We start from the raw sequence: 22,941 nt of genomic DNA on the forward strand, positions 1-22,941 counted from the left end.
TAGTGTTTTCTGCGTTGGAACTGATGTCATCCTGTTTTTACTCGGAGGGAGACGTCGCCGTCGACCGTCTCCCTCGGCTGTCACCGCGGATCCAACGGTGCCATATTCAACCCATCCTGGCCCGTTATCGGCCCTGACGGGTGCAAAGCAGCGCTGCTTCAGAACATGTCGCGAGCTGGTGAAGAGGAGGTGGGTGTGGAATCAGGAAAAGGGCAACGTCCAAAACCATCGCCGTCCACGTCCTCTCGTTCCCACGCGCAGTGACATCCCGGTCGTGGGCTGCAACGTTAAAACAGGTTGTCAAGCCGCCACCAACGAAAAGAGCAAATCTTTTCTGAAGTGGATTTGTCTATTTTTAAAGTGGGAAGGGCGGGGGATGGCGTTTGGCTGGAGGACATGCTGCTGCAGCCTTTGATGTGATTTAATCTCACTTAATGAAAGGCACCCCCCCACCCCCCCTCCTCCCCGAATGAGACCGTTGTAAGAAAGTAATAAGGTGCTGCTGGAATGCTCATCTACCAGCAGTGGAGGTTAAATCTTCCTGCTCTCACCATGCGAGCTGCTGTCGCTGTCAGCCTCACCTACTTCCACACCACACTCATTAATACACAACACATTTTCTCATGTCTCCACGGTGGAACCTTTTCACGGTGTGTACACATCAGCAGTACAGTCCAACACCAACATAGCACATGAACAGCACCTGCACATAACCTTTTATCAAAGAGAGATATGCGTTCTAAATATATTTCAGACAGGCTTTAGGAAAATGGGGACAACTGGTGAGACGTATAAAGCCACTGGACACCAGGTACTTCAGCTCATAATATAAAAGAAGCAGCGGCCTTTTGGCAGAAGTCTCACCCATCACGATATAATACTGGACTATCACTGATTGTAGTTTGTGTCATTTCTGGCCCCCAATAAAGATGTTTTTGTCTTAAATTTTGTCTTAATTCGCACGTCGACACATGTTCATGCTTGGTAAATGGCAGATGCACCTTATGTGCCCCGAAAGGCCCAAGTTCACTGTAGGAAATACTTTCATCATCAGCGAACGTTTATCAGGCGTCACACAACTTCCAGTGGAGCTACAAAAAAAAGGCTTTTTACAATGTCTTCACATACACAGTGTAGTCCTCAACACCTGGATGAAGACCAACTTATAATTCATTTTCTTGTCTGAAAACACACAAATGTTGAATTTACTCTCCTAGAAATACTTTTGGAAAATAACAAATACATTTATTGAAAAGTCAACCAACTAACTGATCAACAGAATCTCTGTCTCACACATCCTTTGTTAAACACTTTGTTACTCTGTTCTGCACTAGGTTACGGGGAAATAATGAAACAGCCTAGTAGCACACAGTATATTGGGGTCATTTGGAGGCCCAACAACAGAATCTTGCCCCCAAGGCCAAATTTTGAAGTTAGTTACAATCTGCTAAATTGCATATTCTATATTTGTCTTGATGAACTTACTGAGCTGGGTAAGACCGACGGGCTGAAAAGGGGCCCCGGTTCTTCTTTTAATCTGGCCCCTGATGGAACCCATGGTCTAATATATATATCTGTACAAATTATGTTTTACAGAAAGAAGAATGATGGAAAAGGACAAGATTTCATTGTGTGTCCTGTTCAGGTAGGAAGCAGAAGCGGATGTTTTTCTGCAGACAACTGAAGCAGCAGCAGAATCCACTCCATCACCTCTGTAAAAAGAAAAAGAGGAGAGCCTGAACTCACCACAGCAGAAGTAACAGTCACTCACAGTAGGAATGGACCTGACGCCTCAGGCACAGGTAAATTCCAATAACACTGTGTAGCCTACCTGCTGTGGTGTTGAGGGAATCCTCCGCCTCCACTGGCTGCTCTGTGATGACATCAGGAGGCGCTGGAGTTGCAGCCGCAGCAGAACTGTCCGGCTGCTCGCTGCTGTTTGGTTCTGTGTGAGTCGGAGGCTCAAACAGCACACAGATTTCTCTCCCTGCAACGTCAGCGAAGGCGTTCAGGATCTCTGCTGCAAAGCAGTTGAGCTTCTCCACCAGGATGTCTTCTCTACAGTCTGACCTGTTCCCGGATGGACAGGACCATGTTGTCTCTGGTGGAGCGGGAGAAGGTGACCTGATGGAGCGTGGTGGACAGAGCAGAGACCTCTACGGCTTTAGTGACTCCATTTTACTGAGCTGCTTGGAGGGCATGTCGAAGGAGGTGTTTGGAGGAGGCAACCAGACGTCCTGCAGGACTTTGGGAACCACCTCCATCACCACCTCCCGTGGGCCGAGCAGTTTGAAGCCGGGGGCCTCCTGCTGCTGCTCCGTCAGGCTCCTGGCACATTTCTCAGCCTGGCCGATGATCTTTGGATGTCTGTTGGTTACAGTCAGTCAGAGTTTGTTTTAAAACACCTTAGAATGACAGTGTGACATCTCAACCAAAGGACTTTAACTGATTATAAATGTGTCAGACATAACTCACATAGACTGAGGAGGGATGGACTTCTGGCCTCAAACTCAACATCCCTCATTTTCACACTGGTGTGCACCGCCCACACCTGGAACAAGGAGTGATGTGTGGTGAGCAGACTGGATGTAAAATCAAGTTTCTTGTGACAAACTCCAAACTAGTTTTCAGGATTAATAAAGTGTCTGTCTGTCTGTCTGTCTATCTATCTTATTCTAAACCACTATTCAGTAAGCATTTAAATACACTTGTGTCATTTGATACCAAGCAACACAATGCAAATACTGTGATTTGGTTGTTACAGGTGATTATTATAAAGGCTTAGACTATAATGACACAAATGAAATATGTTAACACTTTATCATTCTTTTAATTCTAATAAAGTACTTTTCTTTATTATTTTTATAGTTTTTTAAATTATGTATTTCAGTATTTTATTTCAATTCTTTAATTCGTTTTTCTCTGTAGGAACCATGTGTGAGTTGCAAAAATGTATTTCTCTGTAGCAACTTCTGCTGCTGTGGTCCTTGTGTTAAAATCCTATATAATGTTGACACAGATTGACTGAGACAGTAGACATACTTAAGTGTTTGTAGTTCTGTTGACACCTGTGGCTGACACACACTAGCAGAAGACATGCATGTCCTTGTGCACGGTGCTCCACGTCCACAGACACGTTATTATTATGCAACAATTCATACAAAATAACAATGGATTCTGGTTTCATATTCCTTCCTCAATATTTAATAAAAGTGGTGGATTGAAATCGAACATCCATCAACACGTCCTCCTGTACTGGAAACTGAGAAGCACAGTTTTGCTCCACACAGCTCACCGATCTGGAACAACAGATGGATTTTGTTGAAAGGAAAATCTTTGTTCTATCATGAGTGGATGGAGAGAGGAGTCTGGTCCATTTTACATTTGATGGGTTCAAGAGGGAATGTTCTGGAGTACAATTCAGGATAAATTCAATGTGAAGTGTACAGAAAAACAATACCCAGTAGTTATCAAGGCAATTCCACCAGCGATGCTGATTATAGTGAAAGGCGTGCTAATTTATGGTGTGTTAGCTCCACAAATTACTTCACTTTATATTTATGATCTGAAAAAGGAGAAAAGGTGCACTAACAAAAGGTTGAAGATGTGCCCTGACATCTAAACTCTTCCCGCTTACTTTGAAAACGAGAAATCTTTTACCAGATTATCCTAAAGAGATCAGGACCAGACTGAGAACCATATTCCTCAATCTCCCTATTTCACCAAAAGCTAAGGAAACTCAATTTAAAATGATAAATGGCAGCAATCCTTTGTAATGAGTTCATGAGACAAAGTTTCAACATTGAAAAAAAAATAACAGCATATTTTGTGATTCTGATATTGAAACTTAAGAACATTTGTTATTTGTTTGCCATTATACCAGATCCTTTTGGGAATCTTTTTTAACCGGATAGATAAAAAGGACTCTGAATTACCCAAATTCATATCTAATGAGATTAAATTTGGAGTTATGTTGCAAAACAGACAAGGGAAACGCTGTATAACCTAATAGCCTAATAATGACAGCTAAACAATTAATTCCCAGATTCATTCATGTCAGACCACTCTTCTTAATGAATGAGTTAATTTGAAGAAAGCTTTGAAATTCAGGTAAACCAGCAGGCAAACATGCAGACACTGCTTCCTGAATACACCTCTGACGTCTTTTGTTATTTTTCAAAATGTAATTATTGTTGTTGTTGTTCTTTTAATTTAGGATATTTATTTTCAGTTGATTCTACTGACTTGTATTTAAAAAAAATAAATGCAATAGCTCAGTTGATACTTTTATAATGTAGTCTATTGTTTCTACCTGAAATTTTGTATGCGACCAATTTGATTTAAATAAAGGTTTAAAAAAAATGTGATGGACTGAAAACTGAGCAAGATCAGGTAATATAAATATAATATAAATACTTCGCTCTATTAAATACTACCTGTGTATCTGCTGGCGGTATAAGCAATCAACGTGTTTACAACAAGCAGGTTTAATATTGATGCTTTATTAATTTCGTTTTAAGCCTTAAAACATTGACGGTTCGTTTCAGTGTAAAAAACACGAGGACCACGAATCCAACACGTGAATGCGGTGTCCACATATTTTAACTCCAAGTCGGACGACGTGGTGGTTCTCCATTTCACGAACCTGCAGCTCCATCAGGAACCAAACAACAAGGGGTCTGAATCGCGACATTTCCGACGCGCCGTGAAGGCAGCGCCGCCTCGCTCTCACTTCCTCCTCCAGCAGCCATTTTGATTTGGGACCGCATCGCCGGAGAGAAACTGTCTTGTGAAAGGTGGGCACGATGTTACTCAAAGCACGGCCTCGATGTGAATTCCTGTCGCGCTTCCCCCCCGCCACCACCCACCACCAACCTCCTCGGCACGTAAAGTTCACACGTAAAGACGTGATCGTTCCGTAATCTGAGATAATCTGAGCTGCGTATCTTCCAGTTTTCACATTTAGCTTCGCTCGCGTTAGCTCGCGTTAGCTCGGCGGAGCTTCCTTTGCTCGTCAACGCGTGACCCGCGGCGGCCTCGGCGGTTACGGTTTCACCGGCCCCGGAGTTATTTCGGTCGCATACGTCAGTATTGGCACAAAGTCCCGCGTTTACGTACATGTCCGTCCGCGTCCATTATTAACGGAAGAAACGGCCTCCGGCTGCAAACATCCAGCGGCGGCGTCGTCTTCTTGCGCGGAGACGCGTCGCGTCGGCTCGGGACGCGCTGATGGTGCAAAGTGAAATTAAATGTGCTGGTGTGGGTATTCTAGGCGTGAACTGAGGAGTGATGTGGGACCAGGGAGGACAGCCCTGGCCGCAGTGGCCCCTGAGCCAGCAGCAGTGGATGCAGTCCTTCCAGCACCAGCAGGATCCAGGTCAGTGAACGCCGCACCGCTAAAACAACCGTCCTCTTAAATAAACGCGCTGCCCGGGACAGGGCCGGTAACCGGAGTGTGACTCTGACGGTCTCTCGGACAGGTCAAGTGGACTGGGCGGCCCTGGCCCAGGCGTGGATAGCCCAAAAGGAATCGACGGGAGCGGAGCAGCAGAACTTGCAGCCCAATGGCCAGGACATCCCGGGCCTTGAGCCGGTTGGACAGAGTAACCATGGCAACTTCCAGGGAGAACCAGCATTTGGCAGAATGTGGCAGCCAGGTAGGTACCGACCAAAGCCTGAGACCAAAGCCTGAGACCAAAGCCTGAGACCAAAGCCTGAGACCAAAGCCTGAGACCAAAGCCTGAGACCATCTCATGCCTTTGACCCCTTTCCTCCCCACACACTTTTTCCCCAAGCGATTCTGTTTTCACCTCATTTCTGCTCTTTCAAGGATGGAGGATATCTTTATTCTGCCCGGTCACAGCTTCAGTTTTCTGCTGTGATTATACGTCGGACACTTCAATGTTCACTCGGCCGCTCTGCGGGGCGTACTGCTGACCGGGGCCCGGTTAATTGTGATGACGTTAAAGTCGACCATTTCTTCCTAAAAGTAGTCCCGTTGGTCGTGCTGGTTAAAGCTGCTCCGGTAGTTTCAGGACGAACCCGACGTTACGCTCAGTAGGATGTAATGACTGCAGACAAGTACCGAAGGAGCGAACTCGTATATCGTGCAGTGAGTTTGGGTCTGGAGACACCGGGCTTATCGTCGGTGGGTTAAAGTCCATATTGCTTTGCTTTTTGTTTAATTTTTATGTCATTAACAGAATGGGGAATGCACGGACAGCCCCCTCCCCCTCCACCCCCCGACCCGGCCTGGATACCTCCAGGGTCCGGACCAATGGACGTGGTGAACCCCAGCGAGGACAGCAACAGCCAGGACAGCGTGGAGTTCAACTCTGAAGCCCACCATGGGGTTTACCCCCAGAACAGCCATGGGTATGGGGCACAGCCCGACAGCTACGCCATGGCCCCCATGGCCATGAACCAGTTTGATTATCAGGTATGCAGATGCTACAGTAAAAACTGTTGAAGTGTTTCGGTTTTAGTGTGACAACCAAGTAACACAAGAAGGACCAATCCATAGAAACTGTGCCGGGTCCCAGCATCTAGGTGCTTCAGTCATTGCTTTCTTGATGCTGTGCAGAGGAAAGTGTTGGCTTATTGAGGATCCAGCATGGTTTGGTATTACTTTATTAGCTGATTTGATTTTTGTATTTTTTCCTTATTTTATTAGCCCAGTCAGGAGTGATGGATGAATGTCAGCTAAAATGCTCTGGGGAGAGACGGCAACATCCCCACGCTCAGTGATTGCCACAAACCTTCTGCACTTTGAACGACCTTTAATTTTCATTCTGTGCTGTCTCTCCACAGCATGGAGCTGCTTCATCCTTCGGCCCCTCACCCACCGGCTTCCACTCCCAATACTGGCAGGGTCCCCCTCAGAACAGACGAGATACCAGACCGCCGGGCTTCAGAGAACGGCCCAGATCTCCCATCCAGCTCCCTGTCAAACCCGAGGCCCCGGCACCACTCGGTGAGTCACCACACCTGCAGGTCTCTAAAGGCTGAGAGGGCCTTAAATAAAGCATTAAAATGTCTTTAAAAAAAACCCCTCTAATGAACACCCAGTTTAACTGTTAACATGTCTGTGTGATGTTTTTGATGTGCTAGAAAATATATAATGAGCGAAATAGGCAGTCAATGTAATGGCTGGACATTTCATCTTTGAACTATAGCATCCTAATGTCAGTCTCAAATCACTGATTCAGACAGACGTGGTTTCATGCGTCATATACCGAAGGAACCAATCCCGTCACCTTGCAGGGTTGAGCTCTCCTTGTCATTGAGCTGCAGGTCCGTCACCATCACAGTGATTTCATTGTCTTTTACGGTTCATTTTATGCCACTATTATAACATAAGCTAATTTGGAGTTTATAAAAAAAAAAAAATCTGTGTTCTCCCTTTAGGTTTTGTGCAGGTGTAACATAAGTAACCACTTACATTTACAAAGCCCATCATTGAAAGATACAAAGAACTTACTAACAACGACAGGAACCAGCAATCAAAATAAACAGTGTATGACGGTGCTAAAAATTCACCACCCGTATTCCATAGTAGACGAAGGAGGCGGCACGAGATGACATCATTAAAAGAGTCAAACCTCAAATGACGTGGAGAATAAATGGAAATATGACTTTCCTATTACTTTCATCCAACTGATAAATGGAAATGATTGAAACAATTATGCAGAATATTTGCGATCAGGTGATTATGTAATAATTGTTACCGGTCTAGGTGGGCGGAGATAGAGGCGGGAACTATTTGTACATTCAAAGACCTGAATGAAGGCAAAGTTGAACATTTACACCAGTTTGAGGCATTTGTCTTTTTTTTAAAGGTTTAATCAATGCCAGGAGAAGAACTTTAAGTTTAACGTGGTGAACCCGACAGGAAGCATGTGGAAACTGTAGACACGATATATTTCAATCAATCAATGGACATAATAGATAACTGTAGCCTTCATGTTCCTGCTATAAAAGTCATGACATTTTATTTTATGTGGTATTTAAAAGGTCTTGAAAAGTATTAAATGTATTCTTTTGATTTGATCATTTTGATCCTGGATTTCAACTTCAGATGCGGTGAAAAGACGCACGCTACCTGCATGGATCCGCGAGGGCCTTGAAAAGATGGACAGGGAGAAGCAGAAGAAGCTGGAGCGAGAGCGAATGGAGAAGGAGCGCGCCGAAATGGCAAAAGACGACCGCAAAGAGCACGAGGCGGACGAGGAGGGTGACGGGCCGCGAGTGCCCCGCAAGAGCAAATTTGTAAGCATCAATTCCTGACCTTGACTGCAGAATAGTTCCCTTTGAGAGACAGGTTGCACTTTGTGTGCCGTGTTACTGATGAAAGGACGTTTACAGTCAGGTTTGTGGCAGCGATTGCCTCGACAGATGCACATTGTGCTGTTTTGATGATTGAAACTCAGTCTACGCTTCTGTCTGCATCAGGACAGTGATGATGAGGGGAATGAGGACAATGACGAAGAAGAAAAGGTTTCGGTGAAGAAGGAGTTTTCTGTCCGGAGTCCGTCACCTCCTGCAGAAGACAGTGAACCCGAAATGACGGAGGAGGAGAAAGAATTCCAGCTGGTCAGTTTTATTATTCATGTTATGTCCCCTGCAAACAGACTGAGTAGATGTGGATGTTTCTCAGTAGGACTCATGGAAACATTTGGATGTTTGGGGTTATTTTTTCCCGTTTTTAGATGATCATCACAAAAACGCTTCTGACCGAGATCCTGCTGGAGGTCACTAATGAAGAGATCCTGCATGTGGCCAGAGAGACTCACAGGAAAGCCACTCGAGGTCTGCTCTTGTTTTTTATCCAGTTTATGCACCATCCATGCCTGTCACCAAGACATTATATTTAAATCCGGAGAGAATCCATCGTAATCTCTGAATTACTCACTTATGCCCCGTAACCAAGGGCGATTGAGCAGCAAACGTGGGAGTATGTCTGATATGAGTTTTCAACCATTCTCTGCTAATGCATCAGAAGGAAAGAGCAGAGCGATGCTTTTCACAAACCGTATTTGGTATTGAGGGTCCTGCTGAATGGCTTTATGACTGAATGAAGTCTCTGCATTGACTCTGACCAGCACTCACCTGCAGAGTCAGCGACTCCTCCATTCAAGTGACTGTGCATTAGTACAGATTGGTTCTTTCCCTCGTGTCCGACTGTTTAACTTGGATTGTGTGACAGAAGTTTGTTTGTTAACCCTCTCTCTCTTCTCTATTTCTTTTGTTTTTTATTTTTATTTTTTTTTTGTTCACACTGGCAGATCTCGTGAATAGTGCTTTTTCTGTGACCCTCTTCTCTAGCGACTCTCTTGCCTTTGAGAAAATGGCAGTATGTGTTTTAACATGTTGTTCCTGTTGTTGATGTGAATCAAAGCTCCTGCAAAACAGCTGGCACAGTCAAGTGCACTGGCTTCTCTGACTGGTCTCAGTGAGTATCCCTTTTTCTGTCACTGGGGGGGAGGGGACGGGAATACTTTGAATTTTAGTGGGAACGTGGGGAAAGCCGTTGGCACAAGACATGAGACCCAGATATATTTGATTTAAAGCAAAAGTGGCATCTGATTTTGATATTAGAAGCATGCTCTGGAATACTAAGTATTTACATGAGTGTTTAAGGGCTGTTTGTATTCTCTCTGTTTTTAAGAGGTTTATTAGTGTGAAGTACAGTAGTTATAGAGGATGAAGGGCCTTTCTTGGGGACCTTGGGTTTGGGGTTGAGTGGTTTCATGAGTGGAACCTGATTGTGAGAACGGATCTTGGTCCCTTCCAACTCTCAACAACCCGTGGGCTCTGTTGTGGCAGGCGGGCTCGGTGACTATGGTTCAGATGAGAGCGAGGATGAGGACGGCCGCAGCGTCCGAGGATCTGAATCCTCCGACACGGACGAGGAAGAGCTGCGCCACCGCATCCGCGAGAAGCAGGACGCCTTCCGCCGCAAAGAGCGGGAGATGCAGCAGCTGCAAGAAAAACAAGCACAAGAGGCTCTGCTTGCACGCGGTAAGACTTCCGTCAATGACCTTTCAAAACCCGGAAAACACTTTTAATTTCCAAAGTCTGATTTAAAAATGCTCAAATTTCAGTGTTAGTATGACAGTTCTTCAGTGTGTTGAAAGCACCGGACGTTTCCTGTTTTTACTTTTAACCCGAGTCTTGTTGTCTGTTTGTACAGAGGAGATGGCGAAGGAGAGATTGAGCAGAGAAAGGGGGGAATATGATGAGGCTCAGTTAGAAAATCCACACAAACAGGAAGTGAAAGAGAGGGAGGCCGAGCCCGTGGTAGACAGGCGTAGGTCCCGTAGCGACAGGGAGGGCAGTGAGGTCAAGCACTCGGCCAGAGGGAAGGAGCGTTCAGGGAGGGGCGGCAGCGATTCACCCGCCAACGGTCACAGCAGCAGCTCCCGCTCCACCTCCAGCCACAGCAGCAGTCGTTCCTCGTCCTCGTCCTCGTCCTCCTCGGCCTCTTCTCGTAGTTCCTCTCGGTCTTCTTCCCCGCGAAGGAAGAGGAGGCGCAGCCGCTCGACGTCCCATAAGGCCCGGCGCCGCAGCCGCAGCCACAGCTCCCACAGGCACCGCAGCGAGAAGGGCAGGGACAGGAGGAGGAGCAGCGCAGAGCGAACGGGCCGCCACAAGAAAGAGCGCAGTGATTCCAGGGAGCACAGGAGTCGCAGGAGCAGATCCAGATCCCGAGACAGAGACAGAGACAGGGCCAGAGCCCGAGACAGCCGCAGTCGCAGCAGAGACAGAGAGAGGGACAAGGACAGGGACAAGGAGAGGAAAAGGAGCCGAGAGCGAAGGGACAGCAGCCACGGTCGCAGCGGCAAACACAAGCAAAAGGCCTCCAGCAAAGACAGAGAGAGGAGGAGGGAGAGGAGTCGAAGCCACGAGAAAGATAAGAAGAAGAAGGATAGAGACCGGGATAAGGAGAGAGAGAAAGAGTTAGATAAAAAGAAAGAGAAGCCAAAGGCCAAAGAGAAGGAGAAGGAGAAGGACAAAGGGAGCTCTGTAGTTACAGAGGAGAACGGCAAATCAAAGAGGAGGAAAGAGAGCGACTCGTGCACAGACTCCCAGAGCGACAGACGCTCTCGACAGGATAGCAAAGCCAGCAGAAGGGGCTCCGCCAAAGCTAGCAAGAAGCGCTCAGACTCTGACTCCAGTAGGTCCCCCTCCCCCGAAGTTAGCAAGGAAAAGAAATCTAAGAAATCCAAACGTAGTCGCTCAAGGTCGACGGAAAAATCTCACAAGTCTGGTAAGAAGGCAAGCCGCAAACACAAGTCTAAGTCGCGATCAAGGTAGTATTCGTTTTTTTCCTCTTCTTTTACCTACTGAATGTTCTCATTGTCTGTCTCATTGTGATTTCTCTGGAGTCTTTTGAATTGATCTCTTTTCAGTAACTGAGGGAAACATGTTGACTGAGTGTTGTAATGCAGCCACACGTGCTTAACTCTGACGCAATAAAGAGCTTTAATCCTTCATGACGGTTCTACCTGTCTAATGCAAATTTACCACGAATGGATTTCTGACGAGTTTCATTTAGTCTTCATGTTGCCACCCGCTGCCTGAATAGATCTTCAGCTTCTGCTTTGTAGCACCTTGTTAAAATGTGAAACTGCTTCCTGCCAAAAGTAGGAGGAGAAAATGTCTCAGTGAAACAAACAAATGCATTTGTGGCTTTGCACTTTGCTCCTCAGTGTAGATTTGCTTCTGTAGAGTTTTTTATGAAAGTCATGTTCAGTATTTTCTAATGGGGCAGTGTGTTTGGTGGGAGGGGGGGGAGGGAGGGAGGGGGGGGGGGGTGTTTCTGCATGTTTGTGTTGTGCAGTCTGCAGTGGAGAGTGATCAGTGCCGTGTTAATGTCGTGTCCACGCCTCTCTTTCAGGTCAACGTCCCCCTCCCGTCGTAGCAGACGCTGAGGAGCACAGTTAACGTCCCGATCTGTGCACTTTACCATTTTAAATTCCATGAGTTGAACAGGCTTGTCTCATTATAGAGGCAGTTGTGTAGGTGAAAGCGCCCCCCACCCCCACCCCTCCTCCCCCACCCACACACACACACACACACCCTCCTCCACCCCCTCATACATTTCTGTCATTGTAAATATGATGTTATTTTTAAAGTGTGACTGAAGAACAAGGCATTTTTGAATGGTAGGAGTTTTCATTTGTATCATTATCCAAAGTTTAATAAGACACTAAAAGCTCCAGTTGTATCATTTTAAATCGTAACAGGATTAACATTTTTTTTCCAAATATTATTGTAAGATGTCCAATAAAACTGTTTGTTCCTTGCAAGGCCTCACTAGCTCTCTGATTTTATTGCCCAAGGTATCAGCACATTGTTTCTTAATACTTAAAGGAAACATTATTATTATTATTATTATTTTTTATTTATTGAAAAAGAAAAGTTCTGTTTAATATGCCTCAAAGTTATTAGCCTGCAATAACTGAGTACACGACAGCCACAAACACCGATGAAATCAAATGAGTAAATTAAAAAACAAGTGAGTGAACATTATATAACTTAACTGCTGGATTAATTAGAGGTAACCGATACTCATCCACCAAGAAGTGAGTCTTTAGTGTAACTAGGCTACTATTGGGTATAATGTCACTTTGATGTCTTAGAAATTGGTTGTTAATAAGAATAAACTTTGTGTACAGCACCTTCAATACATACAATGAAGCTCCAAGTGTTACAGGAGAAGGTGAAAACAAAAATTGCACAAATTAAATGAAAAGATGAAAGTTGTGGTTTGTGACACTTCACCTTGCATCCAACACCTGCCTTTCAAAATGAAGGGTGATGGAGAAACGCACGAGCGCGTCCTAAATAACAAACTGGCAAAATACAGACGAAAATCAATAGCTGCAGCAAAGGGGTCACGAGGGAAGACTAACTATGGAGTGGGTGGATGGGAGGATTAAGGGAGGAAATAAACAAGAGCAGGTTTTAAATACTAGAGAACAGTACAGTTCACTTTTTACAGGAGGAATTTTTTTTTTAATTTTTTTTTTTTATCAGAAACTGTCGAGTTAGTGCTTGTTAGTTTCAGGACATACAAGAATGGAAATAAATGGACCATTAGAATAAATCCTGATCTCGCTGGTTCTGTAGGAGTTCTCTATGTCCGGTAGGTGGCAGCAGAGCGACTCTAAAGAACGACGGCTGCAGCTAAACAACCCGGAGAAGAAGAAGAAGAAGAAGAAGAAGAACCACGGGTTTCGTCGTAGAAGAAGAAAACCGTGTGGGTCAAACAGGTTCCTGTCCCGCAGCGGAGCGGCGCTGCGACATGTACTCCAACAAGTTTGGCCGCATCATGTTCGGGCTGTGCTGCCGTAACCCGGCCGCAGTCTACGGTGTGGTCCAGAGGGCGGCGGGTCGGAGCGGGTCCAGCTGGACTGCGGTGTGTAAACAGCGGACACTGCGGAGGAGCGCCGGTCCGGAGGTGGAGCGACGACACGGGTAGCTACACGAGCAAGGAGCCCCTCGGGTGGCGGTACCCGCCCGGCCCTCAGCGCCCTGTGGCGGGGTTAACAGGGTCTGGGAGCCGCGGGGTTACTGCGGGCGTCAGAAGGCAGCATTTATGACAACTAACAAAGTTTAAACCCGAATTGGTCAAATAAACATGCTTCGACATGTGTTCCAGTGAACGGCCCCAACAACAGATGTTATCAATCAGAACATGCACATGTGGCTGCAGCTGTTCTGATTGAGAACATCTGTTGTTGGGGCCGTTCACTGGAACACATGTCGAAGACCACATACAGATGAATTATAAACAAGATCCCTGTACAGACAAGTGACAAACTAAAGAAAAACCTTGGTCACACACACACACACACACACACACACACACACACACACAGTTAAAAAAAGCACAGGTCTATTAATGATGGCTCGGCCTCATTAAGTGTCTCAGTGAACTAATATGCACAGAAGCAGGACCTCCTCTAAATGGGATGCAGCCTCCGTTAATACACACACACGCTTTACCTACAAATTCAGGTCAAAAACTCTGTTGTGAAAAAGGTCTGCAGTGTTTCCGTAGGAGCATTTACATATCTTTGGGAAAGACATTATTATATTTGGTGATCGTGATGCTTTGGAACCAGATGTGAGGGAAAGTAAAGGTGCAACACTTCCTCAGGGGACTGAGATGTCAGGATCACACTTCAACCCCTCAGGATGAACGTGAGTTTAGCGTTTACTGGTGCAAAAACCAAATTCAGGCAAAGACACTGTACTGAAGAGATGCGGAGAAAAAGTTATATGATCAGATGAGTCTTCCTTCATCATATTCTCGACAAGTGGGCGGTTGCATGTCGGGTGTACACCAAGAGGACGGCACAGGCCTGGATGACCCCTTCAGTGAGAGGATCTGGTCTCTGTTATGCTGTAAGAGGTGTTTTTCTGCCATTGTTCTGGTCCCCTTAGAAGGAGGGATCAATGCAAATCAATCCAAAAGTGTTCTGACTGATCGCTTTTATCCTGTGATGAAACATTTCCATCCTGATGACAGTGCATCTATCCATAGGGTGTGAAGGGGCACTGAATGGTTGCAGTATGAAAATGATGAGAATCATAAATCAAGGTGCTGATTTATATGAATGGACATGTTGGAGACTAATCTGTGTTGCTCTTGAACTGCACTGGGACATGCTGAGAGATGTTCTGACTATTTTGTCTCTTTCCATTTCAGTGAATTGTGTGACAAATTATTCTGAATGACAATTTAAATAAATGAACACCTCTCAATAACATAAAATAACAACTGAACAGTATCATCTTTATGAAGGGAGGATCAGTTGCTGGACTGTTGTATTTCACTCAATGCGTCACCTGTCAGTGGGTTTAATGTCATGGCTGATCGATGTATGTATCAAACTATAATCTATTCTAAACAAGTTATAGATATATTTTAAACAGTATTTAAAGAAACTACTTCAGTGAAGAACTTCAGTTATGGATAAGTACAAAAAAAAAAAATCTAACCAACATCATAAAACATTTTTTCACCTGTCAGTAAAATTCAAAAGCAGCGCAAACTCCATCCTCCAAACTCACCCAACAGAATCCACTCTAACACAGTTTCACCTTGATGGAAGGAGGATTTAAAGCAGGACTGTTGCATTAAACTGCATTCGTTTGAGCGAGCTGTTTCCTACGAACTAGGAACTGAGTGAAAATCAAATAACTTCACACATTTCTTCCAAAAGTCCCATTCAAATGTCAGTAATGGAGACATTTTGTTGATTTCATTTTTAATGAATTGACTGAGTCTAACCGTGTGAATGAGTTTTCAGTCTCATGTCCAAAGACAGACAGCAGACCTGCTTCAACAAACGCTTGAATTCAGCAGGATTTTTCCCTCCAACTGTGGCTCGTGGGTTTCTGCTCTACAATATCATACGCTTCTGTTGAAAGGATCTCACGATGTTAAATTCTCTCAGTCGGCTTTTGTCGCGATTTCGCGCGACATGAATACAATTCAATTTCAAAAATTGAATATAAAAGAGTAAAAAATGCACAATAGAGTGATATATTTGACTGATTAAATTAAAATTGTTGTAAATGCTCTGTTAATTAACTATGTCATTATATTTACTGAATGGACTTTAAAATGCGTGCAGCAGTTAAACAACCAGTTTCACTGTGCGTAGTTTGTCCCCTTTGTTAAAGCTTGTCAGTTAGGCATGGCTGCTTATGTTGGAATTTATTTTCATTTACTGTTGTAAATATTTGAATCTCTTTCCACGTGCAGTGCACGGTCAGCCTCCCAGTCCACAGTGGACCCCGATGAGGTGAGGAGGTTCCAGTCGCTGGCCGGCAAGTGGTGGGATGAGCAGGGAGAATTTGCAGCTCTTCACGCCATGAACGACCTGAGGGTGCCTTTTATACGGTGAGTGTTTGTGCAGGACGTGCGTCTCGGTCGTGTTTTTGCAAAGCCAAGATGTGACGCCTGAGTCGCTGTCGACGAAGCTGATTGATCAGCTGAGGCGTCAACAAATGACCCGCAGGAGACGCGGCTGTGTGGCGTTGTCGAGCAGCGAACACATCAGAGGTACACCGAAGTAACGGAAACAGAGAGTGAAAGGTTTCCTCCGTACATCAGCCCGTTTGCAGCCGACAGCGTCTCAGCGGCCGCGGCGCTGCATATCTGCACGTTCTCGGGGCTGCAGCTGTTTTGATTGATGAGATCTGTTGTTGGGGCCCTCCGCTGTAATCAGGACAGCGCCCATCCAGCCAAGGGCCCGTCGCTGCTGCCCCCCCCCCCTCTCCTCTGTGGTCCTGTTGGTGGTGGTGATGATGATGATGATGATGATGGTGATGATGGTGATGTGTGTCTGTGGTGACAGTGTGACAGATCGAGTGCCACTGGATGTCTGAGTGAGGCTGATTCGCCTGATAAGTCTCTGCCCTCAGGCAGCGTCTAAATGAGACGCAGCAGCGCCGCCGCTGTTGCTGGGATACACTGAATCCTGCTGTGGTGATTTATTTCCTTTATTGTTTCAGTTAATCTCTGATGCACTTCAGTTCAATGATATTTAAATGCAGCACACAGACTTTTGATTTCTCAGTCGACAGATGCTTTGTGTGCAAGACGAGTGATACAATAGATCATTTCTGATTTATCTTCATTTTCACAGTTTAAATGATCAAAACTTAAAATGCTGTATTCCTGATTTGGCCTGAAGATATAACACAATACAACAACATGAAAATGTGTCTTAAATTAGATGAAACTCGGACAGTAAGCTAGTCAGAGCATCATCATCGTAAATGTTCTTTGTCGCATATTAAAATGCTTATTATCAGTTACTATTTTTAATTTTTAATCTAAACAGGATATGCAATTATCATGTCCTTTTTTTTTTTATAAGAACATATAAATTGAAATGAGCCAAACATTTTTAGACTTTTTGGACTACTGAAATCAAATTTTTTTTAATTTAATATTTAGTTTTACCAGAGTATGATTTTAAGATCATACAATCAAAAAAGGCGACATTTGAAGAAACAGATCCAAATCTTAATACAATGTAAAATACACTGAGCTTGCCATCAGAAATTTTTTGTTTTGATTTTGTTTTTGCCAAATATAATTTTAAATGAAAGAGAATTTCTTCCTTTTTTTTTTTTTTTTTTTTTTCAACCAAACCAGCGGCCTGATAGTTAAATCCGTGATAACGAAGGTCACGTGCTGATGGCTGAATCTTTGACTCTGATGACGCTTAAGTAGCTTTTGTCGGCCTGTTTCTGCATCGTGGGGGCGTGAGGAGGTAGTTAGGTGGACGCATGAATGCTCGCGCACCGCTGCAGAGCTTTTAATGAGGATGACGCATAACCAGATCTTCTCCTGTTCTGCATGTTTCCTGCCCGAGGCGGACGGCTGTCAGGCAGCGTGTGAGGGAGGGATGGAAGGAACAGAGGATAATTCATGGTTGTGAGCAGGCTGACACTGTAGCTCGGGGTGATTTGGGGCACGTTGTGACAGTGGATGCTCTAAGAAAACGTGGAGACTCCCAAACTGCTCTTTATGTCGAACTGTGGAGGTTTACGACCTCGTATCTGCCCACGGTCTTTTCTCGGTGAGAGTTAAGCCTGTGACTGTGACAGCACGGATGAATGCTGGAGAGTATCAGGAAGACATTTTAATTTGAAATTTTGACTGCTCATTTACCTGCACAGGGATAATCTGCTGAACGTGCACAGAGCGCGGCATCCCGGGAAACCACTGGCAGGACTGAGAATCCTGGATGTCGGCTGTGGAGGAGGCCTGCTCACAGAGGTGAATGTGTGCATGTGTGTGAGAAAGATACAAACAGGGCGAACAAGGTCAGACGTTCAACAGTGTCTTGCCTGCTGTATATTATCCGTCCGGTCCCAATTGTTTGAATTGCCACCTTTCACTTCACATTGATCTTTTCTTTCCCGTTTCAGATTTGTACATTTGTGCTTTCAGTGCGTTTTCAGTCCTCTCGCATGCACACATCACGGTGCCTGAACAAACATTTGACCGTCAGCCCGGTTCTCGGTCTGCTTTGACGTGACTGGTCGCAGCGGGGTGGATCGGACAGTCGGTCGTTTACACTTGTTTATGTGTTTGTTAGCGTTGATAGGTGGGCAGCCGGGACGGACCTTTCATTTGAACTGAGGACATACCAGCTGCACTACGTGATCTGGGAAGACAAAATCGGGTCCTGTACTTATGTGGCTCTGTCACACAGGCTGTCGCACCGAGACACAGACAGTCACAGTAAAACCGCCAGAACGTGTCTGTTAGGATCGGGACTGTTGTTGTATGTCTGCGCGGCTTGTCTTTATAAGTCCTTCCATCAGAAGGGATCATCTGTGGGAGGACGGATGTCCCCCTCTGGGCAAAGAAATGCAGCTCTCCAAACAGGCGTGTATGTTTAGCTTTTGTCCAGAGGAGGGCGCCATAGTTCGATTAATGTTTCATTAATCAACCGTCATCAAAACGTTGTATATTCACAGCCTATTTAGTACCTTTACACATTATTTTGAAAGTCTAGCATGGCACGAGACTAAAAGCAATGTTTAGTGCAATTTGTAAGGAGTGAAGTTTCTGCTGAGATGTTACGGCGGTGAATGATGGAGGTCGGGTCATATCTGCAGACCGTTGTCAGGGATGGTTTGGGACGCAGGGTTGACTAGTACTGCTGTGTGTTTATATCTGTCTCATACAGATATGTACAGTGGGGATATAAATGCTTGTTTTGTATTTCATTACTGGGATGAAGTTATTTTGGGAAAATCTCTTGCAGCACATTGGAACATTTTTGATACAGTCTTCAACATTGATGTTCTGCAAGGTGGCGTAAACCAGTGAAGAGGTGATTTGACTTTGTTGTCATGGACTATTGGTGAAGGCAATAAACAGAAGTAAATGAAAGCTACTTCGAAGACAATAGTGACCCAACTTTGGGGGCCCAAATCTGCACCCCAATGACTTTAATACAAGTCTTGTAAAGATCCCAGTCAACATGACTTTGTTCCAACAAATATAATCATTAAAGTGCATCTCAAACACAAGTAGACAGCCGTCTCATACACACAAATGTGGTTTATTCTTAAATAATATACTGAAGTCAGCATGTTACCAGTGTTTTTTTTTCTCATTGGGGGACAAATGCTGCCAGTGCTTTGGTCCAAGAGTTGATCCTGAGATGCATCTTGGATGTGAGATGAACTGTTGTGTTTTGACATGATTACATTTGAGTAACGGAGTAAAATGTTGAACTGGGAGAGTGACAAGTTGCAAACAACCTCTTTATTACAGAGAGCAGAAGGGTTTATGGGTAATGTAGTCTGAGGACCAGCAGCGGCATTAATGTGATGACTGCTGTCTTATTTGTTAAACGCAATCTAACCAATGTGATGTGATAACTTGAATAATAATACTGTATTGGTCTGTGTTGTTTAAAAGCGTTTGATGTGCTGTGCAGCCGATCCAGTCCTGACTGTCCTCCTCCTCCGTCTCCAGCCTCTGGGTCGGCTGGGAGCTAACATGTTGGGCGTAGATCCGGTAGAGGACAGCATCGGCACCGCCCAGCTGCATTGCTCCTACGATCCGGACCTCCGTGACCGGGTGTCCTACCGGACCGTCACCCTGGAGGAGCTCTCAGCGGAGGGCGAGGGAGAGCCGGGGGGGCAGAGAGCCGCCCTGTTCGACGCGGTCGTGGCGTCCGAGGTCGTGGAGCATCTGGCCGACCTGGAAACGTTCGCCTTCTGCTGCAGCCACGTGCTGAAGGTGTGTCTCCTTACAGTGTGTGTCGGTTTTCTTTCCCTCCAGCTGTTTGCTCAGATATTTCTGTATCAGCACAGTGAGAGTTCATCTGAGCGGCTCCGGATGTGCAGACGGGGACTTGGTTGTGTTTGCGTCTGTGGTGCGTCACAGGGAGTCAGTTAGCATGTGGGCCGTTTGCAGTGAGCGTCGAAAGGCTTCAGGGAAAGCTGTGCATCAACACTGCAGTCAGGATGGTAATCTCCTGGGTCAGTGGGCCACAGGAGCGGAGAGGACAGGAAACAAACACGGGCCTAATCTTCACTAACCGCCTCTGCTTTTGGATGAGGGACGACCGGACCGTCTCTCTCTGTCCCACATGCTGCTCTTTTACTAAAAAACTCCTTTTAAATGTGCGTTGCTGCAGGGGACACGTGGAGGGAGGTATTTCTGCCAAGTCTTTCTTCTCGTTTGGATTCATTCTGTAGAAGAGCTGCACTCTCATGCTTTTATTTTCTGTCCCTCTCCCTCCCCTCCTGTGAACCTCGAGGTTTGGCTCCGTTGCGTCCTGGTCTCGTGCACTGGACTCTGTCCACTAAAGGCTTTAATACCACAAATACCCTCGAGACTCCGGAAGCGGTGCACTTCACTTGTGTAAAGCGCCTGCATAAAACACGTTGACAGAAGTAGTATAATCCAGGACAACTTCTATGGCAGATCTTTTATATTTCACAAACTAAACCTTTACCGTTTGTCTTCACGTGCAGCCGGGCGGCTCGCTCTTCATCACCACTATAAATAAAACCAACCTGTCGTACGCGCTGGGGATCATCGTAGCCGAGCAGCTGCTGCACATCGTTCCCAGCGGGACGCACGACTGGGAAAAGTTCATCAGCCCAGAGGAGCTGGAGCGCCTCCTGGAGTCCAGTAAGTTCACATGTTCACACAGATAATGCTTTGTCATGTGAATGATAAACAGCACAATCATATCCTTACATCCTTTTCTTTGGTTTGTAAGGCTTTGTTTCAAAAGTGACGGACATAAAACCTACACTTTTCATATTACAACAGATTATTGAAAGAAGTCAAAGAACAATTTGTTAAAATGTTCATTTTGAAGAATTGTTTTCGCCAGTCGAGACGTTCAGGTTCACTCTCGCAACCTCGAGCGGTTTCTGAGCTCCTCTGAGCTTTTTGCTTCTGTAACATTTTCCCTCACCGTGAGCTCATGTTTCACTTCAGCAGGAAATCCTGCACCATCATGTCAAGATGTCCTTTGTGCAGTAAAACACTTGTAATGTCACAAAAGAATAAAAAAAAAAAAAACTTATATTTTTTTTTTACAGAAATTGAAAAAGATGGAATTTATAACTAAAAGATTTTTCTAAGTTCCCACAAGTTTGACTAAAATGACCACTTTACATGCTGTATTGAACTATTTACCTTCTTACAACCCGTCTGTGCTCTCCGTCCTCTCGTCCGTCCTCTCGTCCGTCCTCCAGCCGGCAGTTCAGTGGAAGATTCTCTGAATGGTTGTCACATGACTGTTGGTGTCAGCTGAGTGATTCAAGGCTTCCCAGTTGCAATGAGAAGTGTAGCCGGGTTTTGGGTGTTATGCAGATTTTTGGATCATGTAAACACTTTTTAATTTTGCGGGTGAAATTTTAAATTACACATGAAGAAAAAAGGAGTTATGATGAAATCACGATTTTAAACTTAGATTTTATTATTTTTCCTGACAGAAGTGTTCAGTGCACATGATTAGTTCAAGGACGGTCTAAAATTGGAACAACCCACAATAATTTCTATTTGTACTGTTTCTGGCTCATGAATGGAGTCTTTGTCATGTCTTTCAAACCTGCTGGCGGTTTGTTGGCTTCAGAGGATCAAGTGTGAGTATCATGAGGGAATGTCATCATTTATGTGGACCGTCTCTGGCTCTAAATTTTGGTTGAATTTAGCTCCCCTCATTTTAGCTGAACCGTGGCAAATTTGTGGGAAATGTTTCTCTATACACAAGTTTCAGTTCTTTACACAATTGAGCTTCAGAGTTCAGTATTTAAACCTGTTGTTCTATTTTTATCCCCCCCCCCCAAAAAAAAATCTCCTCCAAAATAAAAAAAAACAAAACCAAGAGTTTGCCCTCTCTCCTTTATCAGATGGTTTCTCAGTGCAGTCTGTCCAAGGGATGCTGTACAACCCAGTGTCGGGAGCCTGGAGCTGGACGAACAGCACCGCCATCAACTACGCCCTCCACGCTGTCAAACTGAGAGAGCAGAGCGAGGACAGCCGCCCCGGCCCAGAGGAGCCCGCTGCAGCCGCACACGGCTGAACCGCGCCACGACACAACAAGTCAGAAAATCAAATCGCAGTTCCGATACGTGGAGTCCTGACGTCCCATTGGCCTGCTGTGACGCAGCCTAGACACGGAGTTTATTCAAGGAAAGGGACAAACAGCCTGGAGACAGAAATAGAGCGGTACTGAAGCTGCTGAACCTCACAGTCACACTGCACTATGCTATTTGGGTGTTTAATAAATGTCTGGTGTTTGATGAGCTGTGTGCAGCGACGTGCGTGTTCACCCTCTGATGGTGTCGGGTCTGTGGTTTCAGCATCAGTTTGGTACTTTTACGCTGAATATTTTTCAGTTTGTCACGTCCGCCATTAAATTTCACCTTTCATCAGCTGCATTTCTGAAGGCTGAATGTAGGACAGTGGAAAAAAATCTCCCTCATTTGGCCCTGGCTGCTAACAAAAATAAAATTTCCTGTTTTCCATTTTTAGACGCTAAAGCCTGTATAAGTTGAGTCCAGGCAGGGGAGGGGGCAGCCGCTTCCTCTGGGATTATAATGGGTCTCATGTGGAAGTATTATATAATACAAATCTCTGCTCATGGCAGGAATAAGTCACGCTTCCATGGTGTTCTTAAAGAGACCAATGACATGGTAGTAAAATCCTCTTTTTCTTTGATACTGCAGCAACACTCTGGGATTCCTCAATACTGAGCATCACTTATTTCACTTCCAGAAATGATTACGGTCTATAAAACCGAAGATTATAACCAATGTTTAAAGTTCAAATAATCCAGGGACGTGGTTCAACTTTGACCTCCTGCCCGTGTCATATTCCCCCGTTGCCTCACCTGCCCTTAATAACGACAACTCCTGCACCAATGC

At 45.2% G+C, this 22,941-nt stretch overlaps 2 protein-coding genes and 1 long non-coding RNA gene across 4 annotated transcripts; 2 read left to right on the forward strand and 1 right to left on the reverse strand.

Annotated features, from left to right (window-relative positions):
• Positions 1 to 11: 11 nt before the first annotated feature.
• LOC138194564 (uncharacterized) lies at positions 12 to 5,279 on the reverse strand. The gene is made up of 5 exons (XR_011177932.1): positions 5,119 to 5,279; positions 2,476 to 2,551; positions 1,832 to 2,367; positions 1,486 to 1,712; positions 12 to 279 (listed from the first exon to the last, which is right to left on the reverse strand). It is a non-coding gene; the product is annotated as an uncharacterized lncRNA (long non-coding RNA).
• A 10-nt stretch (positions 5,280 to 5,289) lies between these two features.
• pnisr (PNN-interacting serine/arginine-rich protein) lies at positions 5,290 to 12,311 on the forward strand. 2 transcript variants are annotated; one of them, XM_069143398.1, is made up of 11 exons: positions 5,290 to 5,377; positions 5,481 to 5,657; positions 6,204 to 6,439; positions 6,811 to 6,973; positions 8,078 to 8,268; positions 8,452 to 8,592; positions 8,709 to 8,808; positions 9,398 to 9,451; positions 9,826 to 10,020; positions 10,193 to 11,312; positions 11,900 to 12,311. In XM_069143398.1, exons 1-11 carry the CDS (start codon positions 5,290 to 5,292, stop codon positions 11,931 to 11,933), a joined length of 2,499 nt encoding a protein of 832 aa, XP_068999499.1. In that variant the 3' UTR covers positions 11,934 to 12,311. The 2 variants fall into 2 exon arrangements, with proteins under 2 accessions (XP_068999499.1, XP_068999500.1); XM_069143399.1 differs by lacking the exons at positions 8,452 to 8,592; positions 8,709 to 8,808; positions 9,398 to 9,451; ... (1 more) ...; positions 10,193 to 11,312; positions 11,900 to 12,311 and having other exon boundaries at positions 6,204 to 6,375; positions 8,078 to 8,168.
• Positions 12,312 to 13,211: 900 nt separating this feature from the next.
• Positions 13,212 to 22,317, forward strand: coq3 (coenzyme Q3 methyltransferase). The gene is made up of 6 exons (XM_069143405.1): positions 13,212 to 13,482; positions 15,782 to 15,919; positions 17,710 to 17,809; positions 19,526 to 19,792; positions 20,533 to 20,692; positions 21,925 to 22,317. The coding sequence occupies exons 1-6, from the start codon at positions 13,310 to 13,312 to the stop codon at positions 22,095 to 22,097; spliced, it is 1,011 nt and encodes a 336-aa protein (XP_068999506.1). The 5' UTR covers positions 13,212 to 13,309; the 3' UTR covers positions 22,098 to 22,317.
• Positions 22,318 to 22,941: the final 624 nt, after the last annotated feature.

The sequence above is a fragment of the Embiotoca jacksoni genome, unplaced genomic scaffold (genome assembly GCF_022577435.1).
Source record: "Embiotoca jacksoni isolate LCO1_2020_lvr unplaced genomic scaffold, fEmbJac1.0.p SCAF_11, whole genome shotgun sequence".
In the NCBI taxonomy this organism is placed as follows: domain Eukaryota; kingdom Metazoa; phylum Chordata; class Actinopteri; family Embiotocidae; genus Embiotoca; species Embiotoca jacksoni.

Bases quoted from the DNA above. Each gene is read 5' to 3' on its own strand.
- pnisr (XM_069143398.1), top strand. From the start codon at position 5,290: ATGTGGGACCAGGGAGGACAGCCCTGGCCGCAGTGGCCCCTGAGCCAG. The intron at 6,974-8,077 runs GTGAGTCACCAC...TTTCAACTTCAG, and splicing joins CGAGGCCCCGGCACCACTCG to ATGCGGTGAAAAGACGCACG. The intron at 9,452-9,825 runs GTGAGTATCCCT...CTGTTGTGGCAG, and splicing joins GGCTTCTCTGACTGGTCTCA to GCGGGCTCGGTGACTATGGT.
- coq3 (XM_069143405.1), top strand. From the start codon at position 13,310: ATGTACTCCAACAAGTTTGGCCGCATCATGTTCGGGCTGTGCTGCCGT. The intron at 13,483-15,781 runs GTAGCTACACGA...TTCCACGTGCAG, and splicing joins GAGGTGGAGCGACGACACGG to TGCACGGTCAGCCTCCCAGT. The intron at 20,693-21,924 runs GTAAGTTCACAT...CTCCTTTATCAG, and splicing joins GGAGCGCCTCCTGGAGTCCA to ATGGTTTCTCAGTGCAGTCT.